The 24,683-nt window shown below is 36.9% G+C and overlaps 2 protein-coding genes across 2 annotated transcripts; both read left to right on the top strand.

Moving 5' to 3' along the window:
- The first annotated feature begins 4,215 nt into the window (after window positions 1-4,215).
- LOC140162288 (adhesion G-protein coupled receptor D1-like) lies at window positions 4,216-12,457 on the top strand. The gene is made up of 7 exons (XM_072185525.1): window positions 4,216-4,361; window positions 5,759-5,828; window positions 7,144-7,210; window positions 7,844-7,929; window positions 8,520-8,649; window positions 10,037-10,078; window positions 12,329-12,457. The coding sequence occupies exons 1-7, from the start codon at window positions 4,265-4,267 to the stop codon at window positions 12,422-12,424; spliced, it is 588 nt and encodes a 195-aa protein (XP_072041626.1). The 5' UTR covers window positions 4,216-4,264; the 3' UTR covers window positions 12,425-12,457.
- Window positions 12,458-15,560: 3,103 nt separating this feature from the next.
- Window positions 15,561-23,875, top strand: LOC140161892 (uncharacterized). The gene is made up of 4 exons (XM_072185188.1): window positions 15,561-15,573; window positions 18,114-18,248; window positions 21,294-21,462; window positions 23,728-23,875. The coding sequence occupies exons 1-4, from the start codon at window positions 15,561-15,563 to the stop codon at window positions 23,873-23,875; spliced, it is 465 nt and encodes a 154-aa protein (XP_072041289.1).
- The last annotated feature ends 808 nt before the right edge of the window (window positions 23,876-24,683 follow it).

The following is a 24,683-nucleotide window of genomic DNA, read 5'->3' as shown; positions in this document are numbered from 1 at the left end:
ATACCTCAATGGCCCTCATAGGACATTCTATAGCGGCTCTACATTTTTTCAAAATTCGATATTTGCTGAAAAAATGAAATGCGTAAAAAACGTCATGCAACGGGTTCGTAAACAAAGAAAATAATAAGATTCTTGTTGTAATTAGCACGCTTTTTATACAATTTGCATAATTTTTCCAAATTTTTTTTAATGTTATGAAAACTACATACATTAATATGTCTAAAAATGACAAAAACTAATTTTGGATGAAATGATGATTTTGGCCTATCTAATTACACCTGTCCCACCTTAAGGTGCATCTTTAAACATGTTCAAGGAAGAATCTGTCTGGTACCGGCCGTCATTATAGGGCAGTGAGGTTGTGTCAAATGTATTTAACAGCAGTAGTCTTTGTGTTACCCTTTCTTGACCTTATTTTATCTATTTGGGTCTCATTTCACTTCTTAATCTTCAGATCACGCGGTAGTTATTTCTGTTCTCAAATTAAATCTCCCTGTGAAGAATGATTCTGACACAAATCGAGTGTATTCTGGAATGGGCAGCAAGGTGACGGCGATTAATATCTATGATATTTCTAACAAGCAAGCCGTTTCTTATAACAATGGGGATCTGTTCTATATTACATTCTTATTGTTATCGGTAAGTTATTTGAACAAGTGTTTTGATACCACGGTTGTCACTGTATGGGTGTCAGTTATTCCGTTTAAACGGACCACAATCCGGTCGGTTAACCGTGTAAACGTACGGATATGTTTAAAAAAATGTTTTAAAGTTATTTAAACATTGACACCATAGTCAAGAGTCGTGTGTTTTAGTGCAAAACTGCAATTACTTGTTGTAATTGTATTTTATTGTCAGGCGCACCAAGGGGCACCAACATGTCAATATGTAACGTCAACTGGGTAAGCGATATGTTTGTTTAATAAACGTATAATTATGTATTAATTTGCAATTACAACACAACTCGCAGAGTAAACACAAACAAACAAATGACGAAACTTGGCTGGCTCAATATCAGTGGCGTAACTAGGGTTGGTAGCGCCCGGGGCAAGAAACAAAATTGGCACCCCTACCCCCACCCGAGAATATCTTAGACGCGGTGGTGTGGGAATGGCATCGGCATTATGATTTGGCGATTTGGCGCCCCCTCAGTGGTAGCGCCCGGGCACCTTGCCGCCCCCCCCCCCCTAGTTACGCCACTGCTCAATATGTCAAAATGTCCTATTTTTTGTATCGAAAAAATAAACAAAACACACGTCTGAAGAAAATAAACACATTTTTTTGTAGTATTTTGGCTGAATAATACATTTAACTAAACCATAGTTCCTGTTTTGTTACCAACGTTTTTCGTTTTTAATTACTGGTTATATAGAACTTGGTCTGACGAAGGGTGTGCGGTCACCGACTTAACTGAGACTCACGTGACTTGCGGCTGTAATCACATGACCAGCTTTGCGGTTCTTATGCAACTAGTCGAAGTATGTTCTGATATGAAAGTTATTAATTGTATAAGACTAGAATTTGAAGCATTATAAAATTTATAAGTGTTTACCATGTACGATACGATCAAATATTTGTGAAATTCGCGATATAATTTTATGGCAAATTTGACATTATTGTAAATTGACATTTTCGATATTTAACAATCCTCAAGAAGACTAGGTAGATTTGATAAATCTAATGCTATGTGTGTGTGGCTGGGATGATAAGCCGACCATCACATGAAAGTGTTGACCTTTCGTATTGAAGATATACATGAAGTTTCCTAATTAATTTCCCTTATGAATGTCATAAATGTAAATTTTTTAATAATTTGCCATAAAATTTGTATTATATCACTAATTTTAAAAATCCCAAATTATTTGATATCAGAAGGACATTCCCCGTATTTAGAATGCAACTTGGTGCGTCTGATGTGCTCTCATGTCCCACCAAAAATACTCTGCAAAGGTGGGTGACCGAGCCCGAAAATAATTCATGATAATTATGTTGCTATAGTTCCAGCTGAAAAGTGGGTAATAACTCATTTGACGAAACTCGAAAAATGTCACTTTCTGGAAAGCTGGACTACCAAGGTCATGTGAAGTAACTGATTCGCCATCTTGGTCATACACCTCAGGAATTAGAGCTATCAAGAAGGATTGGTTAAAATTGAAAGGATCGAGTCGAAGTTACAAGTAACTATAAGGACAGTGCGTCAAACACTTTCGATTAAATACCGTGTTTATTGATAATAGTGTTTTTAACTTCGTTAGGTTGAAGAATTACCGAGTGTTCATGTCAAGATCCTGTCATATTTGACCTACATATCCATGTCCATGTCGATAGTGTGTCTGCTTGCGACGATCATATTGTATGCAGTTTCCAAGTAAGTACTTGTACGCCCATTGCATTAAAAAGGTTATTATTACTGATTTGATTGTGCGTGTACACTTTTCTCTAGTTCCTTCGACATTTCCCATCCTTTATGCCGTTTTTGAAATTATGGCAGGAAATAATTTGTTCTGCTGATCGGTACTGCAATAATGTTTGATATGGAAGAGGAAAATGAAGAAAACGACATAAACGTGAGAAGGAGTAAAGAGAAGAAGAAGAAGAAGAAGAAGAAGAAGAAGAGAAAACGAAGAAGAATACAAAGAGTAGAATACAGAAGAAGAAAACACAAAAGGAATAAAATAATTTCAAATCTAAGCAAGAACCTCATTGTTTTTCTTTGTTAATTGTATTATTGTACATGATACAATACAGCATTTTCTTTTTATTTATCTTTGTAGTCACAGTGACTACAATTATACATCCAGGAAAGGATCCGCTGCAATCAGTATATATCACACGATTGATCCTCACAAAACCATGACGGCATTTGCAGGAAAATTATGCAAATTAAATTAGGGGCGGCTTCAAAACTCAACCACAACCCAGATAACATGCATATATTGGCCCAACGTTGGTTTTCGAACGCCAATCTTGGCATCGGCATTTTTTGCTGCCAATATTGGGCCAATCTTGGCTTACCATCGGTAATCTTCATATTGGCATCACGGTGGCAGCCTAAATTGGTCCAATATAGGCCCAATATTTGGCCCAAGCCCAATCTTGGACCAGTCTTGGGCCCATGAGCAAATGATATTGGGCCACCATCGGACCAATATCACCATGTTATCTGGGCAGTTGACCGGCGGTTGATGGCCGTTGAACTTCGTTCCATTGTTTATAGAAACCGGCTCCGACCAGACGGGACCGGGCGGAACCGGCGGTTGAGTTTTAAAGCCGTCTATTATACATCTAAATAAAGCTTATACGTATTCCTTTCACAGACTATACAAGAATGTTCGAATTGGTATCCATACAAACTTAGCTCTGTCATTGTTACTGGCACAACTTGTATTTGTCACCGGCATTAATGCTAAACCAAAGGTGAGTGAAGCAGTTATTGGTATTCATACAAACTTAGCTCTGTCATTGTTACTGGCACAACTTGTATTTGTCACCGGCATTAATGCTAAACCAAAGGTGAGTGAAGCAGTTATTGGTATTCATACAAACTTAGCTCTGTCATTGTTACTGGCACAACTTGTATTTGTCACCGGCATTAACGTTAAACAAAAGGTGAGTGAAGCAGTTATTGGTATCCATACAAACTTAGCTCTGTCATTGTTACTGGCACAACTTGTATTTGTCACTGGCATCAACGCTAAACCAAAGGTGACTGAAACAGTTATTCGTGTTTACCTCTGTATGTTGTTCTTTAGTTTATAAAGTGCTGTAGAAATTGTACAGCCAACTGGAGCTCCTTTTTTTTTTAACATACAGTCATTACTCAATAATTGTGCGAGTGTGTGTAGGGGGGTCTTTATTGTTAATTGTTTTTTAGGGTTTTGTCTGTCTGTCTTTTTGAAGCCAAACGATTGCTTTTGTATAGTACAAATAGAGAAATCCGGAGCAAGGAAAACTTACAAGGGTAGAAAATTTCTTGAAAAGTTTATACTGAAGTATTCGTGCCCACGTGTATGGAGCGAATATTGCGTACCGTACCTATGTGGATAGGGATGTGAATTTGTAGGGTGTGCAGTTAGGTGGGGTGTATGGGGTTGGACTCATACAAGAGGGGGGTGGGTGAGTGTGTGGTGGAGGAATGTGCGGAAATTGATACGGTAAATTAAATATAATAATAAAGACACGTGAAGCAATTCTTGCAATATTCACACAGATTGCCTGCATTACGGTGACTGTATTACTACATTATCTGTGGTTGGTGGTTTTCATGTGGATGTTCGTAGAAGGAATACATCTGTATCTTAAAGTTAACCCGAGTATCACGCGGAAGATGAAACTGAAGATCTGTGCACCCATCGCTTGGGGTAAGATTCTAGATTTAGGGTCGTGATTATGGTTAAGTAGATACACAAAATAACTCATGAAGCAAAACACATCGAAAAAGCCCAAGAGCTGAGGAAGATCAAACAAAAGATGGTTGGAATGTGTAAAAGCAAGTGTGGCAAGCAAGAGGTGGGCTATTACAGTTAAATCACAGATCCTGGTTAAATCCATACACCACCTATATATGGAAGACATGACATCAATGTCCCACACTAGGGGTGTATATTAAGGTTATGTCTTCCATAGGGGGGTGTATGGATTTCCAATGGAGTTGACCAATATTATAAACAAACCCTGGCAGACATAGCAGGCTTACAACCAACAGAGACAGACTGATGGCATGACATTACGGAAGATAATCCATCACACAGCTCACTGTTGGTGTGGACGGCACAAGTACAAGTACGAAATTAGGTTTATGTTACGGTTGTTTGATAGCATGTAAAACCACATTATTTTTAAGAAAAGGTGAACAATGGTGGCGCTATTGATCTTAAATCGTGTTTTCATCTTTACAAGGGGTAGACACTAGCTGGTATAATTGCAATAAAACGTCAGAAAAAGAGTAACAAGTAGCAATGAAAATTTAAAAAAACTTTTTATGAAATGTTAGGAATAACTTATATTATTTGGCCAAATTAAATTTAAAATATATGTAAATAGCGCCCTCAATTTGTACACAAATATACAGTTTATAGAATAATAATACCTAAAAAAAGCAGAAAAAGATGAATAAATTGATAAAGAAACGAAAATCTATGTTAAAAGGAGCGGGAAATGTATGTAAATATTAGTGTGATAGTTTTAGAATTGAATATTATGTTTTGTTAGAAAATTTAATAAATGATTACATCAAACAACCGTGATGTAGGGCGAAGGTTTAAGTGGCGATTATTATTCTTCAGTTGCTGATAGGATTCAATCCTCGTTAAAAGTTGTTAAAGTAATGCTTATTAAAGGAGTATTTCGTGATCCTAGCATCCTCTTTTTATGACATTTTTCAGTACATATCCACGAAAAAAGCATATTCCCAAAATTTCAGTTGATTCCGATATTGCGTTTGCGAGTTATGCATGATTATGTGTATTACACTGCTCCATAGACAATACGTTGTAATTTCGTTCTGGTGCACCAGAACGAAATTCAAATTTCACGATATCTTTGCTAAAGGAATTAATCTGCAAGAAATATTTTGTACATAAACATTATGTAGCCAGAGGTTTCCAGTGATATAAAAATCTCAACTTTTTTGAGAAAAGTGGGGGATGAGGCTGTGGATCACGAAATGCCCTTTTAAAGAGTTAAAGCAATCCTACTTTGTTTGAAGACCTCTGGTGTACTGCCACCTTTCAAGTTTTTCATATAACCATTTTTTCAGGACTGCCGGCGATCATTGTTTCCGTGACACTAGGAATGGGGATCACGGAATATGCCATCGACGATTCAAAGTAGGTATCGACACAGCTTGACGTTAAATAGCATATACATGTACAATCTTAAGGGATCTGGAATGAGCGTTTTGAGCGTTTCTACAGTATTTTTGTGGGACATGAGAGCACATCAGACATATCGAATTGCTTTCTGAATACGAAGAATGTTTTTCTGATTTCAAATAATTTTCATTTTTTGAAATTCACGATATAATACAAATTTTTTGATATTTGAAATTTTATAAATCTAATGACAAAAAAAAAGACCAAATTTTTTGGTGTTTTGGGGAAAAAATCCATATCTTCAATACGGAAGGTCAAAATTTTCAATTGATCGTCGACTTTTCATCCCACTTACATGCACTTTAAGTATAAATCATCAGATTTATAAAGTTTACTTCGAGTACTGTTAAATATCAAAAATATCAATTTTTAATCATTTGCCATAAAATGTATATTACACTGCGAATTTCAAAAAATCAAAGTTATTTGATATCAGAAGGACATTCTTCGTATTCAGAATGCAATTCGATATGTCTGATTTGCTCTAATGTCCCACAATAAATACTGTCCAAACGTTCATAGCCCACCTCTAAAGAAAATACCATACAAGAATTAGTTTTCCAAACTTAAACATGCGTATTCTTGGGGAAGACGGTTAGTAAGCCCGTAGCCAGGATATTTTGCGGGGAAAGGTGTGCGGAATTTCCAAAACGTGCAAAATGTAGATTTTTCCAAAATAAATTTGCTTACATGAAAAAGTGGACTTACTATCCCTAAAAATACACACTTTTCGGGCTAATTTGAACATTAGAAAAGTGACCCTTTTCTTATTTTTTCTTTCTAATTTGGACATTCTTTAATACTTTTTAGCATTAACTACCATAGCATTTTTTAATATATCGCCCTGCATTACAAGCAGGTTGCACTCATCATCTGTGTATGTCTACAATCATAGATTGAATATAATACCGCTCTTTTCAAGGATACTAATCTTACAGGTGCGAGTGATCAGTATGATATGAATATTCTATAGAATTACGATCCGGGTATTTATCCTTGTTCTTTGATATCTTTGGTGCAATCCAGCATTGTCCAGTGGTACCGCGTGAACGTACTAGTGCAGTGCGATATATTCAAAAATTGTTTTCACCTATTGCTATTGTAGTTAATACTGTTACATCACTTCTACGGCGAATAGTTTACTTTTTTGACAATTGGGGTCCCTGGCTACGACCCCTTAGTTACGTTTACAATACTTTCCTGGTAAATAATTATAAATGGGACTTTTTTCGCAGAGAATACTAAACACATTAACATGTTTCTTGTGCAGCTGCTGGTTACCAATTGAACATGGCATCGTATATGCATTTATCGCACCGGCGCTGGCTATAACAGTTGTAAGTTGTAAAAATTGAATTACATAGTTAAACGTTTACAAAAAAAAAAAAAAAACGCCGAATTTAAGCCAATTACGATAACATTGGTATTATTTTAGTAGTGTTGGTCAAATAAATTTTGTACAGAGTATTTTTTGCTGAGCATATTATGGTGACACCTTGTTTCAGTATCCTCTCACATATGACAACTAAACTGCTCACAAAAAAGTATTGTTACACGTCAGTTTTTAAAAATTTAACCAAAAGTGTATTGAGCACATTAATAAATTCGCTGGATGCATGAGGGGGAGTATGAATTTTAAATTCTAACCGAAAACTAACCGAGTATATTGGAAAATGCTATACGGCCGGGCGGTTTCACAAGTTGCCGGCTCGATCATGTCATCCGCCGCCTGAGCTGGATTCTGTGTATAGGGGATACGGCAACTTATGAAATCCGACTCTTTACCATTCAAATGCTTGTAACTTTTTTCAACGAGATAAAATGGTGCACACACCGAGTTTATTAATTTGCTAAATACTCTTCTTTTAATTTTTAAAACACGTCGACACTTTCAAGTGTAACGATACTTTTTGTGAGCAGTTTATTCCGTCGTAAAATTTTGATAAGTAAAATTATGTTTCTTTTTCTAGGTTAATATGATCTTCTTGGTAATAATTATCTACAAATATTTATCTCTAAAGACCAATAAGGATAAATCAGATTTGGCAAGGATTAAGTAAGTATAAAATTATTTATTTATCTTAAATTAATTTTATAGAGGAAAACTCCCATCATCATTATTATCATTATAAAATTTAAGAAAATAAATGTTGGTATTTATACAGCGCTTTTCACATGTGCACATGTACCAAAGCGGTCTACATTTAGGCCAAAAAAATTGTTTGCTTGTCCTCCACAACTTTTTCAGAATTGGGTCAGTCGGTCGGGATTAAAATTTTTTTAAAGGTCATAGCCAAAACATGACTGTATGTCTTTAATTAGCTTAATAAATAGTCCAAATAGTTGTGAATTGGGATATTTCTCTACTGTATACCAATGATGTTTCGTACTACATCGTAGTACTTTCTCAAATTGACTGATCAACTCTCACACTCCTCGTCTGTTTCCTCCAAAACGCCGCCAATGTCGAGTTCCAACAGGAAACAGTCGAGGAGTGTGAGAATTGATCAGTCGATTTGAGAAAGTACTACGATGTAGAACGAAACGTCATCGAGGTATGTTTAACATCTTTATACCGAAATACTTTTGGATTTGTACACCAGAACTTTTGTAAATAATGTACATTATACTTATCGTGATCTTTAGAGCCAGTGTTCGGGCAATTGTAATTCTGATACCTCTTCTCGGCGGCACGTGGATATTTGGTGTTCTGCAATTTGATCAGACGTCCAGTATTGTTTTCTCTTATTTGTTTACGATCTGCAATGGACTACAGGTAACGATACGAATCGAGTAGCTAGTCCCACAAAAATACTGTGCAAACGTTGCTATCTGATTCCTCTGAAGGGGTGTGGTACGAACGTTAGGGCAGACATATCGAATTGTATTCTGAATACGAAGAATGTCTTTCTGATATCAAATAATTTTGATTTTTTGAAATTCGCAATGTAATACACATTTTATGGCAAATGATTAAAATTTATATTTTTGATATTCAGTACTCAAGTAAACTTTATAAATCTGATGATTTATACTTAAAGTTTATGTAGATGGGATGAAAAGCCGACGATCAATTGAAAATTTTGACCTTTCGTATTGAAGATGTGGATTTTTTCCCCAAAACACCAACAAAATTAGGTCTTGGGAGAAAAAATCCATATCTTCAATATGAAAGGTCAAAATTTTCAATTGATCGTCGGCTTTTCCTCCCAGCTACATACACTTTAAGAATGTATCATTAGATTTATAAAATTTACTTCGAGGACTGTTATAATATCCAAATGTGACAAATATCAAATTTTAATAATTTGTCATAAAATTTGTATTATATCGTGAATTTCAAAAAATGAAAATTATTTGATATCAGAAAGACGTTCTTCGTATTCAAAATGCAATTCGATATGTCTGATGTGCTCTCATGCTTCCACAAAAAATACTGTCGAAAAGCTCAAAACGCTCATTCCAGATCCCTTAAGGAGAAACTTGGAAATAGTAAGCCATTTTAAGACTACATCAAAACAATAAGTTTGCAGTGATAATTATGTGCGAGACCCCGCTGTGCCACATCAAAACTTATATGTGATGCGATCTAGCAAAATCAGTCGGAACTCGGAAATATTGATTTTGATTATACAGCAAAGCAAAAGAAATATATCCTTTTGTTTCTTGTTGTTTTGGAAACTCTTTAATTGTTCATATCTTTGAAACTGGTTGTTCAATTTCAATGGGATTTTCTGCAAAATCCAGCTTTGTAAATGCTTGCTATCCTAGAAGAAACTGAAAATTTAATGTTTCCGTGTTCCGACTGATTTTGCTTGATCGCATCACATATGTAGATTAATGTAGTTCGCCTTTTTGAAATATGGCGGGCACAAAAGTAGAGGGCGTGCTTTGACTTGGGTAATCTTTTGTTAGCTGAAAAGCATACAAAGGATTGCCCGAATCAAAGTACGCCCTTCCATTTTAAATAAAGCTATCAATAATTCTCTTTTAAAGGATTTTAAGTAAACATCCAAACTGATTATTTTGGTATGGCCGGAAAAAATATAATTTCTATTTCTCTTATATTTAGTTTTAATCAGCAACAAATAATCATATAATATATTATATTATTTGCTTTGTTTCTGTTCATCTTATTGTACCTCTTCATCTGTTCTGCTCAGGGTGTCTTCATTTTCTTTGGACAATGCTTACTGGATAAGGATGTGAGTATATCTATTATTGATTCAAAATGCGACCGGCCTGATTGGCTGATTGAATCACACGTAGGCTCTGATTGGCGGATTAAATCCCAGTGGTTTAGAAACGGGGAACCCCGATAACTTCGGCGCGGTGGCACCCTCAGTAATTTCGGCCTCATATTAATGGGCACCCAACTTGCGGGAGGACGGTTTAGTGTAGCGGTCTTCTTACCACTGCGGTCGGTCCGGGTTCAACTCCCCCCGATGCCACATGTGAGTTTGGTTGCCGATCCATGCTCGTCCTCGCAGGTTTTTCTCCGGGTGCTCCGGTTTTCCTCCTGTGTCTAAAATTGGACCTTTCCCTATATCCCTGTCCCGTAAAGTCTGCTTGGCATCCCTTGAATTTAGTAGCCTCTGAGCACTATTGCACTTTGCCTGGTTTCAGCCGAATATTATAAATAAAATAAAATAAAACTTATGAATCAGATGATGTAGAGCCTGATTGGCTGATATGAATCATGTGAAGTAGGCATTTAGCTTTATGGCTGTATAATGAAAGTCGTGTTGTCATTAGGCCTACATCGAGGGTTGAGAACCAGAAAGCCGTAACTCACAAATGAATCCTTTGTGAGTTAAGGCATTACATGATTACGTACCTAAAACAAGAGATGAATCACATGCATGGGGAGATATGGTTTGGTCCGCAAGTCCTAAGGTTCCCTGGTCCGCTAGCGAACCCTTATTTTCGGACTATACTTAAGGGATCTGGAAGGAGCGTTTCGATAGTATTTTTTGTGGGACATGAGAGCACATCAGACATATCGAATTGCATTCTTAATTCGAAGAATGTCCTTCTGGTATCAAATAATTTTCATTTTATGACATATTTTTAAAATTTGATATTTTTCACATTTTTGATATATAACAGTCCTCGAAGTAAATTGTATAAATCCAATGGTATCCCAGCAAACACAGAAACGACGTTTTTAAAACGTTTTAAATAAGTTATATTTTGGGTTTTGGTTTAGGTAAAAACGTTTTAATAACATTAAAATGTCGGGTTATATAAAGGTCATGAAATCGTTTTAAAACGTTTTGTATGAAAACACACTGCAACAATATTTTTAAAATCTTTTCGAAATGTCATTGTAAACTATTTTTGCAAACATTTTTGGCCAAATATTTTGTCAACACTTAAATAACATTATGTTAAAATATTTGCACCCAGCAAACACAGAAATGTTCTTAAAATGTTTTTTAAAACCGTTTTAATAACATTTAAATGTCGGGTTATATAAAGGTCGTGAAAACATTTTAAAAACGTCATTGTAAATATTTTGGGCAAACATTTTTTGCAAAATATTTTTTCAACCCCAAAATAACATTCTGTTTAGAATGATTTGTACCAAGTTTTCAAAAATGTTTTTGGAATGTTATTAAAACGTTTTTATACCCTTTATATAACCCGACATTTAAATGTTTTCTGTAAAACATTTGTGTTTGCTGTGCAGTAGATTACCAACAAATGTTATTTAATGTTATGAAAAGGTTTTATACCATTAATGTACCCTTTATATAACCCGACATTTAAACGTTTTCTGACAACCTTTTATAACCTTTTGCGAATGATCTTTTGTGTTTGCTGGGATATTCTTAAAGTGTATGTAGCTGGGAGGAAAAGCCGACGATCAATTGAAAATTTTGACCTTTCATATTGAAGATATGGATTTCTTTCCCAAAAAGACCTAATTTTTTTGGTGTTTTGGGAATCTTCAATACGAAAGGTCAAAATTTTCAATTGATCGTCGGCTTTTCATCCCACCTACATACACTTTAAGTATAAATCATCAGATCTATAAAGTTTACTTCGAGTACTGTTAAATATCAAAAATATCCATTTTTAATCATTTGCCATAAAATGTGTATTATATTGCGAATTTCAAAAAATCAAAATTATTTGATATCAGAAGGACATTCTTCGTATTCAGAATGCAATTCGATATGTCTGATGTACTCTAATGTCCCACAAAAAATACTGTCGAAACGCTTAAAACGCTCATTCCAGATCCCTTAATACAAACCCTTTTTTTGGACCGTTGTACCTTAGCACACTGGAGAACAGTATCCGAATCACACAATGTATATATGCATAATGTGGTCCACCTATATTTCACGTGATCATCGGGGTGACACAATGTAATATTATTTTGAACCTATTAAACATCACCATTAAAAATGTTAATCTTATTGTATTTATTTTTTGTCTGCATATAGGTACTGATGTTCTTAAGACAAAGGTCATCTCGTGTGAAAGTTGGCGATTCATTTTTATCTGCTGCTACCATGACCACACACGAAGGACATAAATAACAATTTTTATAAAGCTTTACTACAATTTCAATAAAACGGTATCAATGTATATCAGTGTTTGCCATTGCATTGGTGATATTTTTTCCAAGCAAGACGAAATGTTCAAAATGTGTCCATTTTACAATATATTAAATGGAATAAAAACCCGGTTCTAGAAACGTCACAAATGTAATTCTAATTCCATCACTCGTTTACCTTGTAGAACTGAGCGGTTCAGAAAGAGTCCAATTGGACTCTTTCTGAACCGCTCAGTTCAAATGCTTAAAAATTGATGTTTTGTTTCACCCAATGATGCAGTTTAACAATTTGATGCAATTTAATTAATTTGATGTGACAATTTTTATGGTATGAGTGTGAATATGAGTGATTTGGTGTGTGTGCGTATTATTTGGGGTGACTGTGTTTAGAAGTAAGAGGTGCGCTTAAGAGTGAGTGAGGGGATGTGTATAATGTGCGGATAAGTGTGGAGATAAGATTAGTTAAGGCTACATGCTCTTTTTGGTTGAAATTTTTGGCGGCAAATAATCCCGCCAAAACATTAAAGTGTTCTTTTCCCACAACTAAATATCATAGTCAGGAAATTAATGATGCAGCTGGTATCTTAGATCGTAACTTTCATTATACTTAGTTGCAATTATCCCAGATAATTCTTGATTTGTTTGTACAGAGTCTTGAATTGTCGAGGTTTTTGATCAAAAACATCACTCGGTGTATTTTGAAACTCGAGGCATTGACTATTCTCAAATTAGCCCCAAATCACAATTTATTATATACACGTGTAGCAAACACCAATGGGAATAATTGGACGTTGTTTGCGGAGCCTAAATTTGGTTTGATTTTATTTCACAATAATTCTAAGGTGAGAATTTTGACCTGACATTTCCATTTTGGATTTCCAATTTAAATTCATTGATATGTGATATTTTGAATAAATAAAGAGTACGCTTACCTTCTGCAACACTTCCCGGTATCATTGAGCATCTGCTGAGAGCCAACATTTTGGCTGAAAACAGTCCCTTCCTATCATTTTTGAACAAAATATGCCTCAAAATTACGCACATTACGCGTATATATTGGCACAGCGAAGAAATGAAGAGAGCTATTTACGGTGGGGGTATCTATTGTAAGCTATTATGGTATAGTATACCAGACATGTCAAGCAGATGCATGCATCCATAAGGGCGGTATATTCAAATGCTATTGTCTGGATCATTGAGTATAGGTAGGCCTATACACGTATGTGTGCGTAGTGTCGTTCCCCGGGTATTGACCTAAATTATAATGACGTGCATGACCCAGCGTTTTTATTTTATTTATTAGAAAATGAATCGTCGTTTATTACGAGTCCTAAGAGTCATACCAGTTCAATTCATCATAATTAATTTGTATTAAATGAAAAACAAACAGACAAGTAGAGTCCTATGTCTTACTATGACTGTATTTCTGCTAAAATCTGCTATTCGATATACTAGAAACGTGTTGATATGTATATCTTTGAAAATCGCCAGACATTAACGACAGCCAGACACGACAGGCAGTCACATGTCACTATAGCATTCATAGTACCTTGGCAGTGGTTCGAACCCTGGTGTGAATTTTAGTATTTTTTATTCTTTTTACTAATGCGCTGTGCCGTTTTTCAAACACGCCCCTGTGTGAAATTGATGGCCAAGTATCCTTAAGGGGTTTGCTTTCATAATTATGTGCAATATAATATTTGTGTTTCTCTTATGCTTATTTGATGCTTATTTGATTTGGAGTGTGGCACGTATTATTTGGGGACACTGTGTTTGGGAGTAAGAGGTGTGCTTAGGAGTCGAGTGGGTGTGTGTGAATGTGGTGTGATGGGTTGAGTGTGGAGATAAGCTTTTATAATTATGCGCAATATAATTTTTTATGTTTTTCTTATGCTTATTTCTTGTAATAATTTTAATAACTTTTATATGTAATAATAGTAAATAATTTTTTGATGTTTTAAGATTGTAAAAATAACGCAATTTGGCTATTTGCCACGATGTTATTTTGAATAAATATGAAATGAAATGAAATGTATACGCGCTAGATTTTCCAGAGATATGAGACCATCCCTGATTTTTTTTAAAATAAGAAATCTTGTTTATCGATGGAATTCTTGGTTCCTTGATCGACAAAGCAGCTTTTTGGATCAAGAAATTGGACACCAGGCTCTTTACAGAGGAAACCAGTCTCCCCTCTCTCTCTTTTATTGGACAAAATACGTGCCATACGTGTGCGCGATTATGCCGTCTCTGTTTATTCCAGTAAATCATGCCGCACTTCACCTGGCTCGTATTCTGTCTTCATAGCGCCATCTCTTGAAATGTCTTGATTGCCTGTAATGGCGTTTTGCGTATTCAGAAGACCTAAAAGGCATTTTCATTAATTTCGTATTTCAAGCGTTTAATCCTGCTGCTTTGGCATTCAATGCATATTAGTAGACAGTAATTAAATCAAAACCAAGTTTTATAGTTGTGTTAATCTAAGCACTTACTTTTAAACAAAACAAATGCAAAGTAAATCTAGAAAAAACAAAATTTGAAGTGATTTGCAAAGTCAAGCCAATAGTGGGGCGCCGCCGTAGTGGGCGCCCAAAAAGTATACAATGGTTCCCAGTTTTGGAGCTTATAGCAGCTGCTAATGAGCTTTTGACAATGCAGCGCACAGCTACGGACCACTGGACTTCGTGTGAGAGGGGTGTGCGCATGACATTTTGCATGCACCATATTCATGTCGTCATACATGCATGCATTGTATTTAACGTAGACTTTATCACTCGCTACCAATCTCTCTATCTGCGAAAAAGGTAATTTTCAATAACATTATTCATCTTATTTTGCACCCATTTGTAATTTTTATTTGCAATATTACTCTAAATTACACATGTATTAATAAGCTGGCCCAGATCAATAGTCTATCAATTGTAATAGGAGTCTCGGTCGCAGCTGGTTTGTGCTCCGCCGGTTTGTTTAGTGACGAAGGAGCACAGACCGGCTGCGACTGACTCTAATCACAAACACAGAATTTGTGAAGCGAGCTTATGTCATGAGAATAATGGATTGATTTTCATATTTTATTTCTCCATGTCGAGAGAACGAATCTAGGCCTATACTTATACATTATGGCAGTAAAAGGTAAGCGTAAGTTAATTTTTTACATAATAACAATTTTTAATAATTATTAAAAATTATCCCCGTCCTCCTCAGCGTTTCACGTGGGACCTGCATGAGGGTTGCACATGTACACGGTGCAGACCTACCGGGCAGGTTTGTCGCGGAACTGGCGTAGATCCCGGGGGGCTCGGTGGGGTGGGGGATGGGGGTACATCTCCCCCAATAATGTGATAGGGGATGGACCATGCAATTATCCCCTCCCCCAATGTTGACGCCTCACAGTGTCGACTTCCTATTCGATAAATATAAATTTAATACTCCGTTGGTGAGCGACGGGCGACTGATATTTCACCGAACGCAAGAAAAGGAGTTCTATCTGATTGGCTAGCAATCGATCGCTTAGGTCGCTTAGTAGTCAACTACAAACTCAAAACTGAGCATCGTATTCAATTCGATTGAAATCGATATTCTATTATTGCCGTAGATAAAGAGAGTGATAGTGTGTCAATAATGTACATTGTATTGCAGCTGGATTTTACATGCATTCTTTTATATAAATTTTTTCTCAAAGAGTTGAATATGATCAAAATTTTTACTCAGGATTTCAAATTTTTTACCCGAAAATTGCAGTTAAACATATCCACAGCAAAATACCAGTCCTCACTAATTAGTGTATTTAATTTCCAGTTAGTGTATTTAAGATAAAACCTGACAACAAATAAAATTTTCTTGCAATAGAAATATCATATGGGATACTGATATGGTAGGCCGCAACCGCCACAACGTGGAGCTGCTACGCGTAGCTGACTTTTTGCTCCGTGGAGCCAAATTGACCAATCATGATCATGTTAGAGTTTTTCATTACTCGGAGGTAAAACTGACTAATTAAGTACGACTTACTCATTACGTGAAGCGAATTTATTCATTAAGAATTTGCCAGACGAGCGTCACGTAGTTGCAAGATATCCTCGGTCACGAAAGTTATGATTCAAAAAGTAGTTTATGAAAAGTACGAACTGACTTATTATTAAGATGGACATGCACTCATAAGAAACTCATAACTATATAGCTAGGCAGAGTGGTGGTAAACTATGCACACAGTTCTGCGATCTGCAGTGTATCGCCGGGAGCTAATTTGTATAACTTGCGCGGTGTCCCTGCGGAATTCGACCTTCAGCAAACTGCAAACCAGTTCGGATTTACTTTATATACTAGTAGTAGGCCATACATACTGTAGTTACTGTCCGTTTTCCTATACACAATACTCAGTGCGCTCACCATTGACGCGTGACCTCTACAAATAGTGTATGTTAGAAGTATAGGCCATTGCCTAGTTGACGTCACTACTGTGTAAAAAATAACCGGCTAATATTTAAAGTATTCTCTGAAATTCTAGAAAATATAGTTTTGTAACATGTCCTAAATTTTTAGCTAATTTAGGTGTTTGGAAATATTGGTACTTTTGTACCAAAAAATATGAAGAAATTATTTCTAAACCGTGTTAAGTCATTAAGCTTCTCATTTTCAAGAACGCTGGTTAACAATAAGCAGACTATTGTCTCATTTCGTAAACAATAGCCCACAGTATTGTTACCTTGCGTTCGCTTTATAATCGTTCACCCAACTGAAACTATAATACCAGCTCATTGCTCATTGCACAGGTAAAACCGGGGGTAAAACAGACACAAGTGCAGTGTGTATTTAACCAGAGAAGATCTGATGTAACATAGTTGAGCCGTTTTCATTGAGTGTTATCTTGGTTTAATAGCTTTTAATAGGGTTTAAGTCCTTCAAAGGTCGTGGTGAGTTCTACTGTAGACATGACTGCATCATGATTATTTTAAAGTCAACAACATTCAACAATATGATCACCGTGATAGTATGAGAGTATCAGTACCGTGGGTGTCAGTGATCCTGGCCTGACACAGTAGACAAACAAACAAACAAACACGCCACACACATTACACATGCATGCAAGGTAACATTGACTATACACTAATCAAACAATGGTATTGATCCTGTACAACTGGTCGTGGTTTATTTACAATCGATTCATTTAAAATCCCCATAGTAAACATTAATTTTGGCAAGAGTTTTCTCTCTGGAACGAGGATGCATCCACTGGCTCCGCGTAATGAAAAGATCTAACATGATTGGTCAATTTAGCTCCGCGAAGCGAAAAGTAAGCTACGCGTAGCAGCTCCACGTTGTGGCGGTTACGGCCAGCCATATATTGATCATGCGAAAATCGTAAAACATAGAATAGAAACAGTGTGGCAGGCGCTCAAAATCTCAAATTGTATGCTTAGCCTGAGTTGCACGGCCTATCTCGAATAAAATCACCATGCGTAGTTGTTGAAAAACGTGAGGATTCATCGTACTATCACGGCAATTTTTAACACGAAGATATAGGGATGATGACGGTGTGCGCCTGTATGTGGGGTTTCTGACCAAATATGTATAGTCATGCCAGTATCTGTGATCAAACGATCTTTGCTCCCATTTTTAATTTTTTTAATCTAAAGTTCAAATTATATATATATTGTACACATCTTTACCAGCGTTCATAGCCGAAAAACACGCAGAATGGTCCACGTTTATGAAAGAAGGTAACACTACTGACTTAGCCACCAGCCATTTCGCGGAAGATTGCAAAATCATGCCGCCAGGATTCCAAACAATGAACGGAAGAGATGGTATGTATAGTTGGGGATAGCAGTTAGCGTCAACAGGTTTTAACATAAGCCACTGGTTTGGGTTTGCAGGCCACACGCCATACCTGGAATTAAGCCCAATCGCTTCGTACTTGGTAATGCTTATTGCACCCCACTTTAAAAATGGGCCACTGCATGGATTTTGTAGACCATAATGGCAGACCAGCAATTAAACCCCCTGAAAAAGGGGGTCTTAACAGCCCTTTATACGCGTCACATCCCAAATGGGAGTGCCCCCGGGCTGACATCACACCATCATCAATCAGATGCCTGGTGAAGTCCGATATGTTTTCGGACGCAATGTAGCAAATTGAGTTGCAAAATTTCAGTTCCAGTATTAGATTTAATTTCAAAATAATACACTACCTTTAACTTGACATTAATACAGCAGGTGTGTACTTTCATTGCGCTCTGGCTGGGTAACAATAACGACAAGTCAATTAAATGGATTTACATTTTAAATAAAACCTACCCTTCTAAATAGACTGGTTCTATTTTAGAAATTATGTTTAAGCATCAAACGGCAAGTTTGCGTAAAAGCGGGCAACCAAATTATTTTAGTTAATTATGCTGAATTAAAAATTGTGTCTGCCAAGCTATATTGGAACCTCATGACCCTAAAAAAGACCCCAAATCCCCCTACTAATCATACAGGGGGCAAAAATTAAAACTTCTTCAAATTCTTTTAAAAAAAACATGTCAAATTATTTTACTGGGTCTAAGGATCACAAAAATGTAAAACATTTTTGCGCGTAGGTCCTAAAGTTACCAAGTTGTGAGGATTAACAGGTCCAAGGTCAATTTGTATACTATTATGGGTGCTCCGATTTTCCTAAAAATGGATGCAAACTGTTCCTCAAATTCAAGGGATTCAGGAAAAGAATAGTTTTTACTATCTGCGGTGTCAAGTTCAGAAGATAGATGATAGACAAATAGCAATTCCATTGAATCCTATGGAATCCTGCATGATATCTTTTGACTATACATATCTTTTGACTCTTTGCTGTGTAACATGCTAACTAGATATCGCAGATAGTACAAACTATTCTTTGTCTGAAAGCTAGGAGTACAATTTGCCTCAAGTTTTTTGAAAATTTGAGCAACTTTGACTTTTGACCTATACACAACAAGCATGTGACCTCGTGTGCCCCATAAATTCTTAGAAATATGTCGTACACACACAAATATTGCATTTCTGGGATTCGTGAGGCCAGACAAATAATTTGAATGCTGTACATGAGCATATCATCAGTAGTAATAAATCACATCAAATAGACTGGGAAAACGTAAAGGTGCTGGAAAAATAACCCAATGATTTTTCTAGAAGAGTCCTAGAAGCCATTCACATCAGGAAAAAAAGACCGAACTTGAACAGACACGCTGGACTGGACTTAGATCCAGTTTGGGTCAACCTTCCTCATATCCCCCTGGTGGTCTTGGGTATGGGAAGGTTGTCCCAAACTGCTGTACATGAGCATATCTCCAGTAGTAATAACTCCCATCACTGGGCTGGACTTAGATCCAGTTTGGGACAACGTACCTTCTCATACCCAAGACCACCAGGGACGTTGACGTTATCTACAAACGTGACGTCATCCAAGGTTGTCAAGCCATAAATCATCAGAGCCATAGCATCTGGCTGGGGGGCGCAGTTGGTACTGTGAAAACGTTCCCGGTAAGCGATCAAAATTTAAGTATTATTGAAGTCCAAAACACCTTCTTAGCTCACTCATATTTATTCAAACGAAGCGCCTAAGATAGAGTCTTTTACCTTGAAGTGGGCAATAACCCACTTGACCAAACAAAAGGGAGAAAGTTTGACGCAGTCCGCGGATGCAGTCGCTTATACATGTCCTTCTTTTGACCGCCCATTGATACAAATCGTCGGCCGTATCACATACTGACGTATTCGACATTTTTAACATTTTTGTGTCGTATTTACAAAACATTGAATTGTCCGCATCACATAACGACGTATTTGCCGATCACATATACTGCGCAAGCCCAGTATATCGTATCTGCAATTTGAATAATTTGCCGTTTCACATACTGACGTATTTGCGCGACTCTGTCATTTCACGGCAAAATTGCTGTTTTGTCCTTTTCACATACTGACGTATTTGCGCAACTGTTTCACATACTGACTTATTTGCGCGACGTATTTGTCATTTGAACGGCGAAATTGACATTAGTCCTTTTCACATAGTGACGTATTTTATTTAATATTGATTTTTTGCAGAATGAGTCATGCTCTGACAGTGATAAGTGAATTATATTGAAAGTATGGTATATTTGCATAACTGTTAACCTGGTTTTAATCGACAATAATATTTTAATCAAGATTATATAAATGTCCAGATTTTAACGACAAGACGTTGTTGGTGCAGTAACCAATGAAAGGTTCGCGTTGAAGTAAATCTGAGCAAGAAATTCAATCGACATATTTATACCGTGGAAGTGGACGTACATTTTCAGACGGTGATGATGATGATGATGATGATGATGTTGATGATGACGATGAAGCATATACTTTACGGGGGAGCTAGTTGGCGCAGCGGTTGTTCCCTCGCCTTGCACCACTGAGGTCCCGGGTTCAAGCCCCGGCGCGGCCCAAGGACTCATGTGCACTTGGTTTATCCCGATTCCATGCTCGTTCTCGCAGGTTTTCTCCGGGATCTCCGGTTTCCTCCTGTATCGCAAAAATCGGTGATTAGTTGTTTGGTTATCAAAACTTCATTCACCCAATGGCATTTGGGGAGCTGTACAGATAATTGGTGGATGTTACAATCTAAGTGCGGAGAGGTTTGCGCCTTTCGGCAGCAACTGGCCTAGTTTATGCGATCTGATTGTGATGATTCACCATGGCAGCGAAATTACAGCGTTTTGAGTCCTCTAAGATCTGGAGAAAAGGCGCTATATAAATCCAAAATTTATTTATTTATTTATTATTATTATTATTATTATTATTATTATTATTATTATTATTATTATTATTATTATTATTATTATACTTCTCATTATAACCAGCTTTGCAGAAGTACGCTGAGTATATCATCGCAAGTGGCTGTACAGGTGGAAGTGTTACTACAGATGAGATTGACCCCGTAGCTGAGTCTGCACCAGTAGGAACCATATTCTGGGAAAGAGGACACTACGTTTATTACAAGGCTTGTGATGCAATTATGGAAACGGGGAAGTATGTAGGGGTGTGTAGGGATGTGTGTGGCAGGCAGGGGGTGGGAGAGGAGGGGCCTTTGTCAGTGGTCGCAGTTCATACTGCAGTTACTGTCCGTTTTCGTATACACAATACACAGTGCTCTTTCCATTGACGCGTGACCTTTACAAATAGCCCTACGTTAACAGTATGGGGATATGACTAGTTAACGTCGCTGTGTGAAAATAACCGGCCAATATTAAAAGTACTCTTCTAAAGTTCTAGAAAATATAGTTTTTTAACATGTCCTAAATTTTTTAGCTAATTTAGATGTTTGGAAATATTCGTACTTTGGTGTTTTAGTTAATGTTATAGGTAATAGTACATTGCCTAGTTAACGTTGCTGTGTGAAAAATAACCGGCCAATATTAAAAGTACTCTTCTAAAATTCTAGACAATATAGTTTTGTAACATGTCCTAAATTTTTAGCTAATTTAGGTGTTTGGAGAGGTCGTACTTTTGTGTTTTAGGAAGGACATGTAAACGACAGATAACACCAAAAATATGAAGAAATTATTTCCAAACCGTGTTAAGTCAAAAATCATTATGTTGCTCATTTTCAAGAATGCTGGTTTACAAAACGCACGCCATTGTCTGATTTCGTGAACAAAGCCACACATAACATTGTTTCCTTTCGTTTCCTTTATAATCTGTTACCCAACTGAAGCTATGAATACCAGCTTTATTGCGATATCGCACATGAAAACAGTCACTTGTGCACAACCAGAGAAGATCCGATTTAATCAGTTGAGCTGTTTCAATGAGTGTTATCTTGGTTTAATAGCTTTTAATGGGGTTAAGTCCTGCAAAGGTCGAGATGAATTCTACTGTAGACATGACTGCATCATGTATGTCAACTCCCCCGTTAACACGCGTTCGTAATAACTCAGGAACGGTACGTCATAGATATAGGCCAAACATGATGCAGTCATGTCTACAGTAGAATTCACCACGACCTTTGCAGGACTTACACCCCATTAAAAGCTATTAAACCAAGATAACACTCATTGAAAACAGCTCAACTGATTAAATCATATCTTCTCTGGTAAAATAAACACAACATATGTTTCTGCTTTACACGTACAATGGAGCAATGCGCTGGTATTATAGTTTCAGTTGGGTGAACGATTATAAAGCGAACGCTAGAGAACAATTCTGTGTGGGCTTTTGTTTACGAAATGAGACAATACGTGCTTATTGTTAACCAACGTTCTTGAAAATGAGAAGCATGGTGGTTTGCAGACTTAACACGGTTTGGAAATAAATTCTTCATATTTTTTGGTGTTATCTGTCGTTTACATATCCTTCCTAAAACACCAAAGTACGAATATTTCCAAACATTTAAATTAGCTAAAAATTTGGGACATGTTACAAAACCATATTTTCTAGAATTTTAGAAGAGTACTTTTAATATTGGCCGGTTATTTTTCACACAGCGACGTTAACTAGGCAATGTACTATTACCTATAACATACACTAAAACACCAAAGTACGCACATTTCCAAACATCTAAATTAGCTAAAAATTTAGGACATGTTACAAAACTATATTTTCTAGAATTTTAGAAGAGTACTTTTAATATCGGCCGGTTATTTTTCACACAGCGACGTTAACTAGGCAAATCCACATACTTCTAACGTACGCTATTTGTAGAGGTCACGCGTCAATGGTAAGATCACTGTGTATTGTGTATAGGAAAACGGACAGTAACTGCAGTATGACTTTTTCCGAATCCTTATGAACATCGGAATACATTGGAATGATTTTAACACAATTTGAGTCAGTTTGAAATTTGACCCTGTGCATAAAGTTCGATGACATTTTCCCATCAAAGGCTACTGAGGTTCAATTGCAATCAGGCATTTTTGTGGAGCCCGTAAGGTCAACAACCTATGGTAGCAATGCAGCTTTGCCACCCCAACTGGTACCAAACACTCCATCTAGGGGGTCAGGCGAAAGGTCAAAATTTTCAAATGATGGACGGCTTAGCCCCAGCCCAAAACAGCTATTGCATAAACGACTTTCTTGCACTCGCATACTATTATAATTGAAGACCGAATTAAAAAGACTAGTTTGCATCTGACGTCAGGGCAAAGGTGCTGCGTGATTGGTTGCTGACCTGCGCAGTACAGTATTTTTGGTCTGGTTGACAGAACGTCATACGCAAACTAGTCTTTTTAATTAGGTTTTCAATTTTATCTCTACATGCCATCGGGTTTTTTTTTCTTTGTCTCATTCTGTTACTAGGTACGTGGCCTTATGGAGAAAACTGCCTGGTGGAAAGCTGGAGATATACGCCGACATCTGGAATAGTACTAACTCATGCTCAATCATAGATCCTATGGCTCAAGTAGCTAGTAAAAAAGTCAGGGGATCTATTAAAATGACTGACTGACTGAAAAAATATTGTAATCGTGTGACCATGCATGCCCGCGGAATGTGTAAAACGTCATTGAAGGGGTAGGATTAGGGTTAAAATTAGAATAAGTTAAGGGTCATGGTTATGATTAGGCGTATGCTCTTTCCATCTTCGGAAGGGTAACGGGGGGGGGGGGGCAGATATGGACCCCTTACGCATAAAACGGCAGCAACTACCAATCTGCGGAACTTGCGATCAACTTATACTTATAGGGTTTCAAGAACTATAATTTATTACCAACACAAACATGATAAAAAAATTACATATTGCTATAAAATTATATAGGGTCCAGATAAACCCCAGATAAGGCGTCTTAACCCCAGATAAGAGACATAAACCCCAGATAAGAGACGTAAACCCCAAATAAGGCAGTCTAAACCCCAGATAAGGCGCCTTAGCCCCAGATAAGGCGCCTTGACCCCAGATCCCAGCTAACAATTTTACGTTGTTAAAACGTCGTCTAAAAGTTATACAAAGTGGAATAAACGTAACATATGGACGTTGTAAGTACGTAAATATGTGAACTCGTATTTGTGTAGTGACAACGTTATTCACGGACGTTAATGTAACGTCATTTTGACGTTGTTTCGACGTCAAGTTGTGACCGTCGAAACTACGACGTTACATCTACGTCCGATAATAACGTTATCACAACACGAATACGAGTTCACAAATTTACGTAATTTCGACGACCGTAGATTACGTTGTATCGGGGTCAGTTCATGACTTTTAAACCACGTTTTAACCACGTGCTTTATACGTCGAGACAACTTGATTGTGACAT

Source organism: Amphiura filiformis, chromosome 10 (assembly GCF_039555335.1).
Source record: "Amphiura filiformis chromosome 10, Afil_fr2py, whole genome shotgun sequence".
Lineage (NCBI taxonomy): Eukaryota > Metazoa > Echinodermata > Ophiuroidea > Amphilepidida > Amphiuridae > Amphiura > Amphiura filiformis.
The sequence above is the reverse complement of the archived record's forward strand: the minus strand, read 5'-3'. Positions and strand labels throughout refer to the sequence as shown.